The sequence below is a fragment of the Brassica napus genome, chromosome A5, assembly GCF_020379485.1.
Source record: "Brassica napus cultivar Da-Ae chromosome A5, Da-Ae, whole genome shotgun sequence".
Lineage (NCBI taxonomy): Eukaryota > Viridiplantae > Streptophyta > Magnoliopsida > Brassicales > Brassicaceae > Brassica > Brassica napus.
The window spans coordinates 9819063-9834783 of record NC_063438.1 but is presented as its reverse complement, the minus strand read 5'-3'; the positions used below and the strand labels follow the sequence as shown (position 1 = coordinate 9834783).

The 15721-nt window shown below is 35.3% G+C and overlaps 1 protein-coding gene and 1 long non-coding RNA gene across 5 annotated transcripts; both read left to right on the top strand.

Annotated features, from left to right (window-relative positions):
* The first annotated feature begins 3192 nt into the window (after positions 1-3192).
* On the top strand, positions 3193-4849 carry LOC125609523. Its single transcript, XR_007339753.1, has 4 exons — positions 3193-3844; positions 3908-4005; positions 4096-4169; positions 4477-4849. It is a non-coding gene; the product is annotated as an uncharacterized LOC125609523 (long non-coding RNA).
* Positions 4850-6639: 1790 nt separating this feature from the next.
* LOC125574806 (protein DETOXIFICATION 42-like) lies at positions 6640-10372 on the top strand. 4 transcript variants are annotated; one of them, XM_048781004.1, is made up of 14 exons: positions 6640-6999; positions 7410-7447; positions 7592-7754; positions 7838-7959; positions 8069-8284; positions 8390-8574; positions 8665-8800; positions 8881-8977; positions 9059-9159; positions 9258-9421; positions 9501-9572; positions 9653-9769; positions 9845-10062; positions 10156-10372. In XM_048781004.1, the coding sequence occupies exons 3-14, from the start codon at positions 7672-7674 to the stop codon at positions 10196-10198; spliced, it is 1554 nt and encodes a 517-aa protein (XP_048636961.1). In that variant the 5' UTR covers positions 6640-6999; positions 7410-7447; positions 7592-7671; the 3' UTR covers positions 10199-10372. The 4 variants fall into 4 exon arrangements, 3 of the variants coding, with proteins under 3 accessions (XP_048636961.1, XP_048636963.1, XP_048636962.1); XR_007339752.1 differs by having other exon boundaries at positions 6641-6999; positions 9699-9769; XM_048781006.1 differs by having other exon boundaries at positions 6642-6999; positions 9321-9421.
* Positions 10373-15721: the final 5349 nt, after the last annotated feature.

Genomic DNA, 15721 nt, shown 5'->3' with positions numbered 1-15721 from the left:
AAATTGAAATAGAAAACATATTTAAAATATAAAAAAAATAATAAAATAGTTTTTATAAATAAAAAAAATGTTTTATAAATACAAAATTAGTTTTAATAAATATAAATATTTTTATAAATATGAAATCATCTTTTTATAAATACAAAATAGTTTTTATAAATACAAAAAATAATATAATAGTGTTTATAAATCAAAAAAATGTTTTATAAATACAAAATTAGTTTTAATAAATATAAATATTTTTATAGATATGAAATCATATTTTTATAAATACAAAATAGTTTTTATAAATACAAAAAATAATAAAATAGTGTTTATAAATCAAAAAAATGTTTTATAAATACAAAATTAGTTTTAAAGTATGAAATCATCTTTTATAAATCCAAAAATCGAATTTATATACAAAAAACGTTTTGTATATTTAAAAATAGTTTTTATAAATACAAAAATAAAAAATAGTGTTTATAAATCAAAATGTTTTATAAATACAAAATTAGTTTTAATAAAAATAAATATTTTTATAAATATGAAATCATCTTTTATAAATCCAAAAATCAAATTTATATACAAAAAATGTTTTGTAAAATCGAATTTATATAGAAAAAACGTTTTGTAAATACAAAAATAATAAACAATTTATAAAAAAATTCTAAATCAATTCAACACAACCAAATCACAATTCTAAACCTATTACACAACAAATCACAATCCTACCCAATCACCCTAACAAAAATCTATCAAAAAACTTCTAAAATCATCAAATCAACTTAAAAACCTAACAAATAGGACCTAAGAGAGTGGGATAGGGTCCTTACATGATTTGTAAGAGAATGGAGAGGATTCGCCGGAGAGATCGTCGCGAGAGAAGGTGGAGAACGCCGGAAGGAGAGAGAGATCGCCGGAGAGGAAGAAGAGAGAAATGGGGAAGAAGATGCGTTTCGAGTTTATAAAACCTAGGGTCCGACGGATATTTTCCGTCGGAATTCCCTCAGTATTTTCAATTTCAATTTTCGCGAAATATTTGGCGGCTTGTTTGCCCGGTTAAATGAAAATATTCCGAGGAAATTCCGACGGCCACTTAAATATCCGTCGGAATTTCCTCGGAATATTTTCATTAATTCGAGAAAAAAAGAATATCCTGTGCATGTATTTCTATTAATTTATATTGTTCCTCGGAATTTCCTCGGAATATTCTGAGGAAATTCCGAGGAACGCATGTTTGGGGTTTCAAAACATCAATTTTTTTTGCCCTATATCATTTCTTATACAAATGCAATGTATATCATTGAGGAATCTTTGTATAGATGATCATAAACCATGAAATAACAAAATTTCAAAACGAATTGTAAGTATTCCCTTTACCGTTCATTAAAGTGTATAAGTGTTTTTCTTATGTTGTGGGGATTTCATTCATACAATCGGAAAAGTGTTATATAAGTGTTTCACTTAAACAAATTTTTGACTTCATAATCAGTCTAAGACACTTAATAGGGGTTATATAAGTGTTATTCAAACCGCAAAACGTTGTTTTCGGTTTAAAAACTCTACTTCCTCGGAAAAGCTTCGGAATATTCTGAGGAAATTCCGAGGAAAAACAAGTGTTCCTCGGAATTTCCTCGGAATATTCCGAGGCTTTTCCGAGGAAACAGAAACCCTAAAAGCAAAGCCCTGAATCGTCGGAAAAGTCTCGGACTATGCCGAGGAAATTCCGAGGAAATATGATTTCCTCGGTATTTCATCGGTATATTCCGAGGAAATATGATTTCCTCGGTATTTCATCGGTATATTCCGAGGAAATTCCGAGGAAACCCATTTTTCGTCAGAATGTCCGTCAGAATTACGCTGTTTTCTTGTAGTGTGGGCACAATCAGTGTTGCAGAGGTAAAAGAAATAACCTGAGCAGGCAGGAACCTCAAGTGCTCTTGCTCTCCCTGGTATTGTGTTTCATATCACCTGTTTTTCTTTAGTTCAATTTTCTGTTAAGCATTGCATGCAACTGTCTACGAAGGAGAGGTAACGCCATAAAGGAGTCAACTTTTTGTATGTTTTGACTTAAAAGATGTCATTTTTTTTATTTCTCATAGATTGTTGTTTCGTGGTTTGCTAACGAAACCATAGGCACACGCAGTGATGGGGAAGAATGGTTCAGGGAATAGCACATTCTCTAAAGTGAGCATTTCGTCTCTTATCTCAACACTATTGTATTCTCTTGATTCCTCTATGCTGCATAGTATTTGTTCTCTTGCTGTTTGTTTTCTTAGTGAGCATGTTTCTTCTGCTTTCTTTCACAAAAAAAAAAAAAAACAAAGAAAGAGGTAAAGAGTAAGAGAGCACAGAAGGAAGTTTGCAACTCGAGCTCGAGGATGGGTGCGGTTTATAGTTTGTTTGTGAGGGAAGAGGAGATTCTGATGGAGCAGAGGAAGAGGGAGTGTGGTGGTTGTGGGTTTGTGGCGAGGAAGGAGAGAGATGAAGATATTGAGCTCGTTGTGCCTCTTGTTTTCAGCTTATGTACAAAGGTATTATGTTTCATCACTTCATGTCATGATCATCTTATTGCTATGTCTAGGGATCTTATAGTTCTTTAGTTGAGCAGCTTTCATGAAAGTGATAATCCGTAAAGAATTTGATCACCAAAGAAAAGTAGACTTGAGGACTTAGTTGAGCATTAGAATATTAATTTTTTTTTTTAAAACCCTTAATTAAGAGCCTTGCAATGGAGCACAAAAATGTTTAGGTTTCTTAATGTTGTCTCTTAACTCACTTTTATTACTTAAAAGTATTAAAAAAAAAATAAGAGCCCCTAAATGGATCTTTGGGATAATCATGCTCTAAAATTATGAAAGTAAATAAAATTTAACTGTTGGAAAATGTTACCGTTTTATGAAAATATAGTCGTTACAGATAAGGCTAAAAGGTTTTTGTGTCTAGTTACTCTACAAAGACTTCAACTATTTGTTGTTTATTGTCTGCTTCATTTTTTGAAAATAATTTAATATTTCTTATGACAATTCCTGATCTTCGTGATGAGATTTTATCATAATTATCTTACAAATACTTGATGTAGAAACCGCATGGCTTATGGTCGTTTTCTTAAAGGCTGGAAAGCAATGAGTAAACAGTTGCGCTGAGTAAGTGAAACCTCTGGTTAGTGTGTTGTTACCTACTAACATAAACACAGGGGTAAATGTCGGGAATTCTTCGAAAAGTGTGTAAATGTAGGTAATGTTGATGCGGTATACTCATTTTGGAGACTTGGACGATGTTGTCGCTGTTTCGGAGGCTAATGTTTCGAGCCACACCTAGCCAACCCTAGATTATGGAGTATTTAACATATGCAGTGGAGAAGATATGAAGACGAACTTAGCTTTCCGATAGTTCACACAGATCCAATTTCAACAACTCTGGATCAGATTTGTTCATTGCTGCTTAATCGTGATTAATCCGGTTAAGGAGCAGAGAATCACATTCCTCCTCTATTGTTGATTTTCTCCAGACTTTTTAAAAATGCCTAAAAAAAATCCATACATGTGAATATAAGGACACCTAAAGCCGAGACTCGCTCTCTGAAGGAAAGAAGAAACCAGACTGAGAAGAGAACCACCTTCCATGGTGGTGATAAGGAACTTGCAGATATGAAGAAACAAAAAAAATCCTATAGCAGAACGTCACCAAGGGACATTCTCCAAGACTGGAGAGTGAAATTAGAGCTTAGTTGACTAACAAAGCTTGCTAAACACCCACACATTTCATCTCTAAGAATAAAATGATTCAAACTCCAAACAAAGACCAAAGGTCACAAAAGAGGTCTACAAGCCAATACGAACGGAAATTGCGAACTAAAGAGGTAGATGATATTGTTTATGTCTGTATTGGTCACTGGTCTTAATATGGTTTTGTCCTGTGGCAGGAACACGATTGAAGCACAAGCCTGGAATTATAATGGGAGGGAAGAACTTGGTTCACAATTGTGTCCCGTAAATCTATCAAACGCTAGAGTTGTAACTTGTAAGTAGTAGGCAGTGTGAGCAATCATTCTTTAATTTGATGATGATGATGATGATGATGATAAGCTTATCTTTGTGTAAATGATCATAGGGCGGAATGGTTCGTGTTCAAGGCTCTGAGTTTTGGCATATGGCTGAAGTTCTAAGATTGAAAGCTGAAGACAGGTAAAAAAAACTTCATTTATTCTTCTATCATGCCTCAATCCTGAATTGGTCTTAGTTTGTTTGCGTGTTTCTACATCGTTCGAATGTTTCTTCCATCTATATTATTTGTGTGTGTTGATAGTAAATCAAGGAGCCATCATTATTTAAAAAAAAATGATAAGCGACCAATTATGCATCTTCACTCTTCAGCACGATTAGTAAAAGTAACTTAGACTAAGCCAACATGTTCTGTGATTTAATAAAGCTTTACCTTAGATCTTAGTGTATGTAAGTCAGTAATTGCTTGCACTTATTTCTTATATGCAAGGGTATAACTCTTTAATGGAAAAGGAGGTTTGGTAGAAGGTTGTATACAAAACATAGACAAAACTGGAGTTGATTTTGTCGCACAAGAAGATCGGGAAACGCTTCGCGACGATGTGGAGATGTGGAGATTACGGAAGGTTAGGGCTCGGGAGCTTGGAGTCTCAGTGGACACCTTCTGTATGCTCTGCATTGAGTGATCACAGCATCAGAGCTCTCTCTTGCTCCCGAGCTCACACTCTTTTCCTCACCGGTGATCCTCTCCGTCTTAAATCCCGATTTTATTGGCACAGATTTAGTCGTTTGCAGCTACGATCTTGTTGGTTGGTTGTAGCTGAAAATAATCAGAATTTTGAATTTGAGTGACAGTTGATGGGATTATGCTTATGAGAGAGTGGTTCGGGAATGGGCTTCGAGATGGGTCGAATGGGCTCTGAAAATAGCTTTTTTTTTAACTCAAGCCCAGTCCGGATGACATGGCATCTTGGTTAATTCACAATATTTTGCCCATGTGGCAGGGCTTAGAAAGGAGGGATTTAGTCCCTTTTATATAGTAGGATTCTTATATATATTTTGTTGCTATCTGAAAAAAATATTTTTATTATAAAAGTTAAAAAGATACAAAAAATTATAATTAAATATTATTCAAGAAAAAAACATTTATATAAAGATATTTTCTAAACAATTTCTAACATATGAGTGTTTTAAAAATTTTAACACTAGATGTTTAGAACACGGGATTATGCTTATGAGAGAGTGGTTCGGGAATGGGCTTTGAGATGGGTCGAATGGGCTCTGAAAATAGCTTTTTTTTTAACTCAAGCCTAGTCCGGATGACATGGCATCTTGGTTGGTTCACAATATTTTGCCCATGTGGCAGGGCTTAGAAATGAGGGATTTAGTCCCTTTTATATAGTAGGATTCTTATATATATTTTGTTGCTATCTGAAAAAAATATTTTATTATAAAAGTTAAAAAGATACAAAAAATTATAATTAAATATTATTCAAGAAAAAAACATTTATATAAAGATATTTTCTAAACAATTTCTAACATGAGTGTTTTAAAAAATTTAACACTGGATGTTTAGAACACGGGATTATGCTTATGAGAGAGTGGTTCGGGAATGGGCTTTGAGATGGGTCGAATGGGTTCTGAAAATAGCTTTTTTTTTTTTAACTCAAGACCAGTCCGGATGACATGGCATCTTGGTTGGTTCACAATATTTTGCCCATGTGGCAGGACTTAGAAATGAGGGATTTAGTCCCTTTTATATAGTAGGATTTATAATATACAAATCGGTAAAAGCATAGTAAAAATGAAATTTAGAAGAAGTAAACCACATTTATCTTCATGAAAGTCTTTTTGGCCAATCATGTTGTCCACTATAGCAAAAGCTTCGGAGAATCTTTTTGTCTTCCCATAAATTTTCTTGATCATGTTTGGTATTGTAAACATGTCATAGCGTAAGTTCACTTCTCAGACGCTGAATGTTTGCTATAGTCGTTCACTATCCTAAACAACCTAAATTCTTTCGAAAAAATCCAAATTCAATTGTTTTGAACTTTAATTCAAATATGTGGAGAGTCCAAAATCTGATCCGACTACATTTCATATCCCACGTTAATTTTATTTTTTTCTATATTTAATTTAGATTTTTTGCCTAAATCTTACTATATATTTTGCGAAGTCATGAAAAAAGGTCTACTGTAAGTTATACACATAACTAAGTAAACCCGTGACATATAACCTGTTGGATAGAAAGAGGTACATATGGGAAAGGTCATTTCTGATCAAACACAATCAAGCTAATATCTAATTTATTTTCTAATCTCAAACATCTTAGTACATATCCTGGGAAGGTTTACACAACAAATGTTATTTAAAAAATATTTGTCTCTGTGCTAAAAATATATTATTTTGCAAATATATTTAATTTTGATGTTTGCATATCAATTTATAAATTGTTTTATTAAAGTGTAATTTGTGAAAAATAGAATTAAAAATATGAAATTTTCTAAGGAAATTAAAAACCATTTTAGTATATTGTTTACCATAGCCATTTTATTTGTAAATTATAAATTCTTTACATTTTTTATTGATATTTCCCTATAGGCTAATGCTCCCATTTAAATTGAAATTCTTCTCCAATGTTCAACCTTAAAACACGTTCCACCTCCCATCTAGACCCATCGGCTTCTCTCGACCATTTATTTTCCAAATTCCTTTTTTGTTTTGTTTTATTTTGTTTTGTTTTGTTTTGTTATGGCCAACTCCTTCAAAACTTTATTCTTTGTCAACTTTCTAAGTCTTTGATTGAGATACCATTTCTTCATCTGGTTCGTATTCACTGTGATCTAATTGAAAACCCTTTATCCACGGCACAATCAACTTAGTTTTTGTTCAAAGTCTAGTGTTTACTTATTCCAAACTGCTAGAAAGCAAATGAAAAAGCTGAGGTGCTGAGATTGTTTCGTAAAACGAGAAAAAGATATATTATTGACTTCTCCTGGTTCATATAAAACAGGTGTGTTCTTTTACGTTACATTTCTGTCTTTCTTCGTTAAGAATCACATGTTTAATTCTTACACATTTTGGATTAAAGTTAATTTCCTAAATGTTTTTATTTAATCAGAAAAAAATCATACAAGTTTCATAATTTTATTGGGTAGTTTTCTGTCACTTGACACCAACTTTTTCAAAAGGTAATTGACGTTAACCAAACTTTCAAGAGATAGAAAATTTGTTATAACCAAATTCTTCTTACAATCTCCAGTTTAATATTCTTTACTTTCTTGATTATTACGTGTTTTTTGAATTTTTCTATTTAAAGAGAGAAAAATGTTTAAGTCTTTGATCGAAGCTAATTTGTTCTTGGAACAGAAGTTTGATTTTCTGATTTTTTTTTCTGGAACCCTCTGGAATTCTGGACACAAGGCAAGAATCATCAATCAATTGGAGTTTGAGGTCTAAAGGTAAAGTGTAATGTGTGGTTAAACTTGAAACACCTATTTTCCTGAAAATAAATTGTTTCAAAAAAATATTAAATTGTCTCTTTTATTCTGAGGGGCATATAATGAAAAGTCACCTAACTAACCGAGAATCATTTACTTTGCTAGATTCTGTATACACAAACACACATTCTTTCATGTACTTGTGAACCTCAAAAACACTCAAAAAACTTCAGTAACATCTCTTAATGATGTCTGAAGATGGCTACACCAAAGAAATTCCTTTTGATTTTCCAAGAAACCCTCTTTGCATCTTCCTAAGTGATTTCAGGTAATCATTTTTTCGGTAAAATTTCTGTTTTCTTTTATGTGATCAAGAATAAACTTAAAATTTGATTTTCTTTGATGTATCAGATCAGTTTTTAAATTTGATGAGCTCGGTTTGGAGATAGCAAGAATAGCTTTACCTGCAGCACTTGCATTAACAGCTGATCCTATTGCATCTCTTGTGGACACAGCCTTCATTGGCCAAATTGGTATCAACAACAACCCAAGAAAAAAACAAGTATTGATCATTTTCTTAGTTTTGTTTCAAGATGGAAATCAATTTGGTCTTCGTTTTCTTGTTTTGGTGATGATTTACAGGTCCTGTAGAGCTTGCTGCAGTTGGAGTTTCAATTGCTTTGTTTAACCAAGTTTCAAGAATCGCTATCTTCCCTCTCGTTAGCATCACAACTTCCTTTGTAGCAGAGGAAGATGCTTGTAGTTCTGAGGAAAACACAAACCAAGATTATAAAGAATGTATTGAAACTGGTATTAATAACACAAAGGAGGAAACTCAAGAACTGATTCCTGGAAACAGTACGTATATTTATATATAATTATATATATTGTAACAGCATTACACGTTTGAGTATTTTGATTTCTTGAAGTACTAATCACTAGTTCGTTTGATCTTTCCTTCAGTTTCTACACCAGATGAATCTAAAAACAGTTGCAGTATCTTTAGTGTTAGTGAATCTCCAGTCAAGAAAAGAAACATACCATCAGCTTCTTCTGCTTTAATCATTGGAGCCATTCTTGGCCTTCTTCAGGCTGTGTTTCTTATATCCTCAGCCAAACCTCTCTTGAGTTTCATGGGAGTTAAACATGTAAAGCATCGATCTCTCTGTCTCACTAACTATATATGTGTGGGTTGTATGATTGAAATATTTCAAAAAAAAAATTTCAAATTCTTACAGGATTCTCCAATGTTGGGACCTGCTCAGAGATATTTATCTCTCAGATCACTTGGTGCACCCGCTGTTCTTCTCTCGCTTGCGACACAAGGTGTTTTCCGTGGATTTAAAGACACGACAACTCCATTATACGCAACTGGTAAAACGCCATGTTTTTAATATGGTCTAAGTCCTTGAAACAGAACAAAGCTGATGATCAACTTTTAATCTCTTCCACAGTGATTGGAGATGTCACAAATATAATACTCGACCCTATTTTCATATTCGTTTTTCGTCTAGGCGTTACAGGGGCAGCCACTGCTCATGTTATATCCCAGTGAGTTTAGTTTCACGTTTTGAGTGTTAAAAGTTCTATCTCTTCTCTAATAACTACCGGTTTATATATGTTAATTTTCAGATACCTTATGTGTGGAATACTCTTGTGGAAACTGATGGGTCAAGTCGATATTTTTAAAATGAGTACCAAACATCTTCAGTTCTGTAGATTTATGAAAAATGGTAATTGCAAACTTGCTGTGTGTTTTTCATTGTGTGATCTTTGATAGAATAATATCGTTTTGACTATTGTTTTCGTGTGTGGTTCTTTTTTCGCTTAGGCTTTCTTTTACTGATGAGAGTAGTTGCAGTGACATTTTGTGTAACTCTTTCTGCGTCACTAGCTGCACGAGAAGGACCCACTTCCATGGCAGCTTTCCAAGTTTGCTTGCAGGTTTGGTTAGCAACTTCACTTCTTGCAGATGGGTTCGCTGTAGCTGGCCAGGTTTAACCATTGACCTTTCACTCTATCTTCTTATCCGATAAAGGCGGTTCTACATTTTAACAAATGGGTCTTTTTAAAGGCAATACTTGCGAGTGCGTTTGCCAAAAAGGACTACAAAAGAGCTGCAGCTACTGCTTCACGTGTGTTGCAGGTATACATTCTTATATGAAATAAGCATTTAAAGATTCGGTTTAGAATAAACCGAAAGCTAAAGACTAAATCTTGTGACAGTTGGGACTGGTTCTTGGTTTTCTACTCGCGGTTATACTTGGAACAGGTTTGCATTTCGGAGCAAGACTATTCACTAAAGACGATAAAGTGTTACACCTCATTAGCATAGGACTTCCGGTAATCAATTTCAACTTAATCTTAAACCCTTAACCAAACCAAGATTGTGGCTAAACCGGTTCTTGTTTCCTGAAGTTCGTGGCAGGGACACAACCAATCAATGCCTTAGCGTTTGTATTCGATGGAGTTAACTTTGGAGCATCTGATTTTGGTTATGCTGCAGCTTCATTAGTTATGGTGGCTATAGTTAGCGTTTTGTGTTTGGTCTTACTCTCGGCGACTCATGGGTTTATTGGTCTTTGGTTTGGTCTTACCATTTACATGAGTCTTAGAGCAGCCGTTGGATTCTGGCGGTAAAATATCTCTGAATCTCTCTCTCTGTTTCTTGTAGTGAAAAGGTTAAAACTGTTTTTCTTAATAGCGGAATGCTGTTGGAACTGTGACAGGATTGGGACAGCGACAGGACCTTGGTCTTTTCTCAGAAGATAATTAAAGGGACGTGCATTGTTTTAATTGCTCTTAAACCTTTTCTATAACGAGATTGTAATTGAATAAAATACAAAGAAAATGAATCTGGAGATGCAAATAATTCTATGCGAGTCAGTAATACTCTTGTATGTATTAATGTTGTATCCATAATCCATATCTAAAGGGTTTCGTCCAGATTTATAGATTTTAAAAGTTTTAAGTCTTTTGGGTAAAATGTTACTATAAATGCTATATCATTTTACATTTTTTTTTTGAAGTTACATAATTGAGAGCGAAAACAGAAAACTAATCTTTGATGTATTACTTTATACGAAATAGAGTAATTTCATAATGGAATTGAATTTTACTATAATTCTATTTTATTTAACTAATGAAACAAAGAATAAAAAAAATTCTTATTTTATTTTTGGATTAATCACTTTTTTTTTACTATCAAGTTAAAAATAGAATAAATCGAAAAAAAATTATTCCAAACTTTTTTTTAAAATGAAAAATATAGTAAAATTGGAGATGTTTTAAAACACCACTAATCTGCTATAACAGAAAACCAAATACCAAATCAATGAATCTCTATAGCTTTAAAGCCGCAAGAAACACATACAAATCAATTTTTTAAAAATGGCTAATTAGGCCATAGTCAGAATTGATTAGTCCTTTTATACTTTTGAATCTATAGTCTTATTCCAAAATACATTTGGTTATTTTTACTACGAAATTAGCCCTCTAACTCTCTAGTCTAATTTATAAGTTACATCATAAATTAATAGTTTAACATGTATGTAATATATGTTCTATTACTTATTAAATTAATATTTTGTGTAATATTTAAATATATGTTTAATACATAATTCATTCTATATTACGTAAACAGTAAAAGTAAAAAGATATTAACCCAGATATAATATATTCCATATTTTTATTTGTAATCTATATAATATTTTTAATATATGTATAATATATAATCAATTCTATGTTATTAAATAATAAAAGGTAAAAAGATATTCAACAAAATATAATTAAATTTTGTATTTTAATTTTATAAAAAAAATCTTAATAAACGTAAAACTTATAAAACTGATAAAATTAATAGAAGTACAATATAAAAATATAAAAAATTATTTTTATCATATAAACATCAAACCCTTAAAATACATATATAAGTTTTTTTAAGTATAAATAAAAAAAACATAACAAAACGCGATAACTATAACTTCTTAATTGCATATTAGTAACATAAATATTAATTTATTATATATAGCATAAAAAAATTTAAAAACTCAACTACTAAATTTTATTTTAATTTATGTGTACTAAAAAAATTGGAAAAAACAATTATGGACAAACATAAATAATATCAGTTAAGACTGTTTCCAAGATTTTCTAAGATTTGAAAAATACAATAACCATAAATATAGAATACTTATTCCAAAATAGATGAAAAATCACATAATATAAACAATAGCCTGATTAGAACATACACTACAAGAAAACATGTGTATAATGACAGTATAAGCTGAATTTCGGTCATCGTAAATCGAGGATGAGGTGATGACTGGTTTACGAGGATAGTCAATTTTTTTTGTAAATTCGATGTAAGTTTACGATGAAATTTTCTCCTCGTAAAAGTAGACGTTAGTTTACGAAGAATTTATGATATCATATTGAAATCATTGTAAAAGCGTTTTAAATTAACAAGTGTCATTTGATGGATGTGAGAACCGAAATTCGCACTGTCGATTTCCGTTTAAATAAGAAAACTAGGAAAACCCTAATTTCCCAGAGGACCCGGATATCTGCTAATTACCACACGTCAAGCAATCAGAACACGACAATAACAATGATAAAGTATAAGAAATCGAAAAAGAGAGCAAATAAGATCTTATTCCGAATTTGCGTATGAGCGTTTACAACAAGGTATAAGCCTGGGCTCGAGAGCTGTCGGCGAGATTCCTAGTTCTAGCAACCCTAAGACGGCTAAACCTAATTCAGTCGCAGCTCGAAATAACAAAAACGGAAAAATGCCTAAATTGCTCTAAGTGCTAAGTTTGCTCTGAAAAATTTCTCCGTCATGCTCCTCGCCTAGGACTCCTTATATACTAGCTCCAAGGTCGGTTTACGCTTTTACTCTTCTGCCCTTAAGCCGTCATAGCATAAAAATGGAGATATTCCATTTTTCCCGATCTTCACAATTATCTTCAAAACTTCCGTATTTATCCGCGGAAACTTAACATTTATCCTTCCTTGTGGACCAAGCGTAAACCGTGCTGTGGTTTACGGGCTTTTGGTTAAGAAATCGTAGGATGGGCCTCAAGTCGTGTTTTAGGTCCCTTTGGGCCGTCTTCCGACTCGACACGTTTACTACGAGTTCTTTCGATAAAGAACAAACTTTCCGCGGTTTTTAATTCGCAAAGTTTTGATCGATGATTTAGAATAGCGGAAAACATGGACTGAGCTTGCTACGGTCTTCGGGAGATAGCATTTGAAGGTTTTGACGAGAATGCATGGACTGGTGTCGTATCGATGTTCGGAAGAGCTCGATCGCTACGCAGCGACCGATCTTTGGCCCAAGCCCGGTCGCTACGTAGCGACTGAGCTTTGGCTCGAGCTTGGTCGCTACGTAGCGACCGAGCTTCGGCTCGAGCTCGGTCGCTACGTAACGACCGAGCGGGACGAGCGCTCGGTCGCTACGTAGCGACCGAGCAGGACGAGCGCTTGGTCGCTACGTAGCGACCGAGCTTGGCCGAGCTCGGTTGCTACGTAGCGACCGAGCTTTGGCGTGAGCTCGGTCGCTACGTAGCGACCGAGCAGGACAATTGCTCGGTCGCTACGTAGTGACCGAGCTTTGGCTCAAGCTTGGTCGCTACGTAGCGACCGAGCGGGTCGGATGTTCGGTCGCTTTGTAGCGACCGGCATCGGTTCAGACTTGGTTGCTACGTAGCGACCGGACAGCGTGTATGTGCGGTAGTTACGCAACGACCGAACTTGGTTCGTTTGCTTTTGAATCTTCAAGGATACTTCTTCGTAAAAACTTCGTATTGGTTATTTTTTACGAAAATTATATCTTTGTTTTTACTATCTTTTTCGGAAATATGATCTCCGAGGATTTTCGGGTGGTAATTCTGTCGTGACCGTTTTTGACCTCAACAGTTAGCCCCCCAGCCCGTTTGGACCATGCATCACAGGGTCCTAGCGTGCGGTTAGGCATGTTTAGCAAGTTAGGCGTGTTAGATGGAATTAATATCCGAGAGTCCGAGTTTGAACAGTAAATCCTCATGCCTATAAGAAGGGAGGTAACTTGTTTCTAAATTTTTACTTCATTATCTTCTCAAAGTTTAAGAGTGAAAAGATCCTTTTAATTTTCTCTCTCTATCATTGAGATTTTTCCCTTTCCTCTTTGTTGAGAATGTCTCAAGGGATTTCGAGAAAATGCTCGGCCTACTATCTTCAATCGCGGAACTGTCCGTGACAGATGCGGTGAGGTTGTCCAAGAGATCGAGTTCGTGGCACACTCCGTTGACCCTGCCGAGGCCGACGCATATTGGGTGGCTATGTGCAATGTGGAAGAACCGCCTCTCGAGCCGTGGGTTCCCATGAGGCCTTTTTCGGAAAGGGTCGTTGGGAGACCGAGCAGGTGTACCCTTCCGTTCCTTGGAACCGTACGCAGCTTCTGTCCCAATCCGGAAAACGTGGACTTTCGATTACCCCTCGAGGGGGAGAGGGCTGACGAGCCTCCCGAAGGCTTTTTTACTTTGTACGAGGAGCATCTGATGCGTGCTCGCTTATGGTTTCCCATTCCGTCGGTTATAGTAGAGTTTCTGGACCGTTTGGAAGTTTCGATAAGTCAGATTTCTCCCCGCGGTATAAAGCATCTCGTCGGGTTGCTAGTCTTGGGATATGAGCGAGGCATGGAGCTCACTGCTGATTATCTCGAAGCTTTCCTTACCCTGTCTCGAGTTGGGACCGATCGTCTGTATGGTTTTAGATCGCGTACTCATATGGAAGTCCTGAAGGGATTCTCTCATGGCAGTTGTGGATGGAAGAGTTATTTTTTCTATGTTAGATTGGACCAAGCCTCGGTCGCCGTGGAGTGCCTTCCCTCGTTTAGGCGACTGTGGGGGGGTAGGAGGCAACGTGCTGAATAATCACTCGTTGTTTTTCTTACTTCCCGTTTTTTATTCCATATCTGAACTACGTCCATTTTGCAGTACACAACCCCATTCCTCCTTTTCCGGAAGATTTGTGCATAGTCCGAGACCTTCTCCGTGGTGGTCCGCTGTTTTGGGGTCATTTCTTTCCCGAGAGGGTCCGTACGGCGGTCTAGGCTCATCGATCTCGTTCCAGCTTATCAATTGATAATGATATGGGGGCTTCTTTTGAAGATACCTCCTTGCCCGCTGTCTATGCCACTGGGCAGAGCAGTGGTCGAGGGTCCTGTTTCAGGGAGGTAGTCATTGGATGGACTGATCCTTTGTGTTGATGGTTGAGTTTGATTATCGTTTTATCTGTTTTCGGCCGAGTGTGGCCTTTTGAATTTGAATTTTGCTTAGGCCTAGATGGCCGTATTTGTATTTACCGGGACTGGCCGTTAGTGGCTTTGAATCTCTTACCACTTTACGCGGTTTTATATATATGATGGGTGTTTCATTTTGAGTTTTCCTGAATAGGGACGAAGTAAATATGAGTTGTCGTCTCATATTTAATTATGATTAGACGTTCAATCTGTTAGTTCGTTCGTGATTCTCGTAAAAATTTACCTATCTTTACGATTTTCGGGAACATTGAGATGCGAACGGAGAGACATGGTTTAGGATCTCGTATCTTTTAGATATCATGTCTTGAGATGTTTGAGACCAGAGCGTTGGGTTTAGGGCAAGACCTAGGTTTACTTTCGGTTAAGGTTTGTGCGGTGACTAGCCGGCTATCGTTTTTCCTGTTGCGATTTCTTCCTGACTCGTACCGATTTAAAGTCCGTAATAGGTTCTCGGCTTATATGACTTGTATGGTACGAATCGAGTATCTTCTCATAGTCAACTGGAATTGCTAATCCAAAATTTTGGATTTTTGTTGTAGCGCGCTTTTGTCCTTGTGTTGGACGTTTTTTGAAGATCAAAAGAGTGATCGAATTGCGTTTGTTTAAGACGGCTGGCGTGTTCGTCGGGGCCAATCGATGAACGGGGTGTAAGTTTTTTGGTGGTTGCGTTTGGACAATTTTTTCATATTATCTTCAAATTTTAACTTTGCGACATCTCGCAGTTGTTTCGAGGATTATACGTGTATCTTCAAATGTTTGAAAGATGATAACTTTAAGATGTTTGGGCCGGATGAGGCCGCAGACAAGAGTCTTAATGTTTCTAGGCGTGTCCTGAAAGTTTTTTGTATTTAACTGAAGCGTAAACGTTTTCGATAAAAAGAAGCAACGTAGATTGTAGTAAAAGTTTTTGAAGTTTCTAAAAACTCGATTACAATAATGAAGATTTTTCTAAGTGGGAGTATCCGAGTATACGCACCCACTCCTCCCCCCCC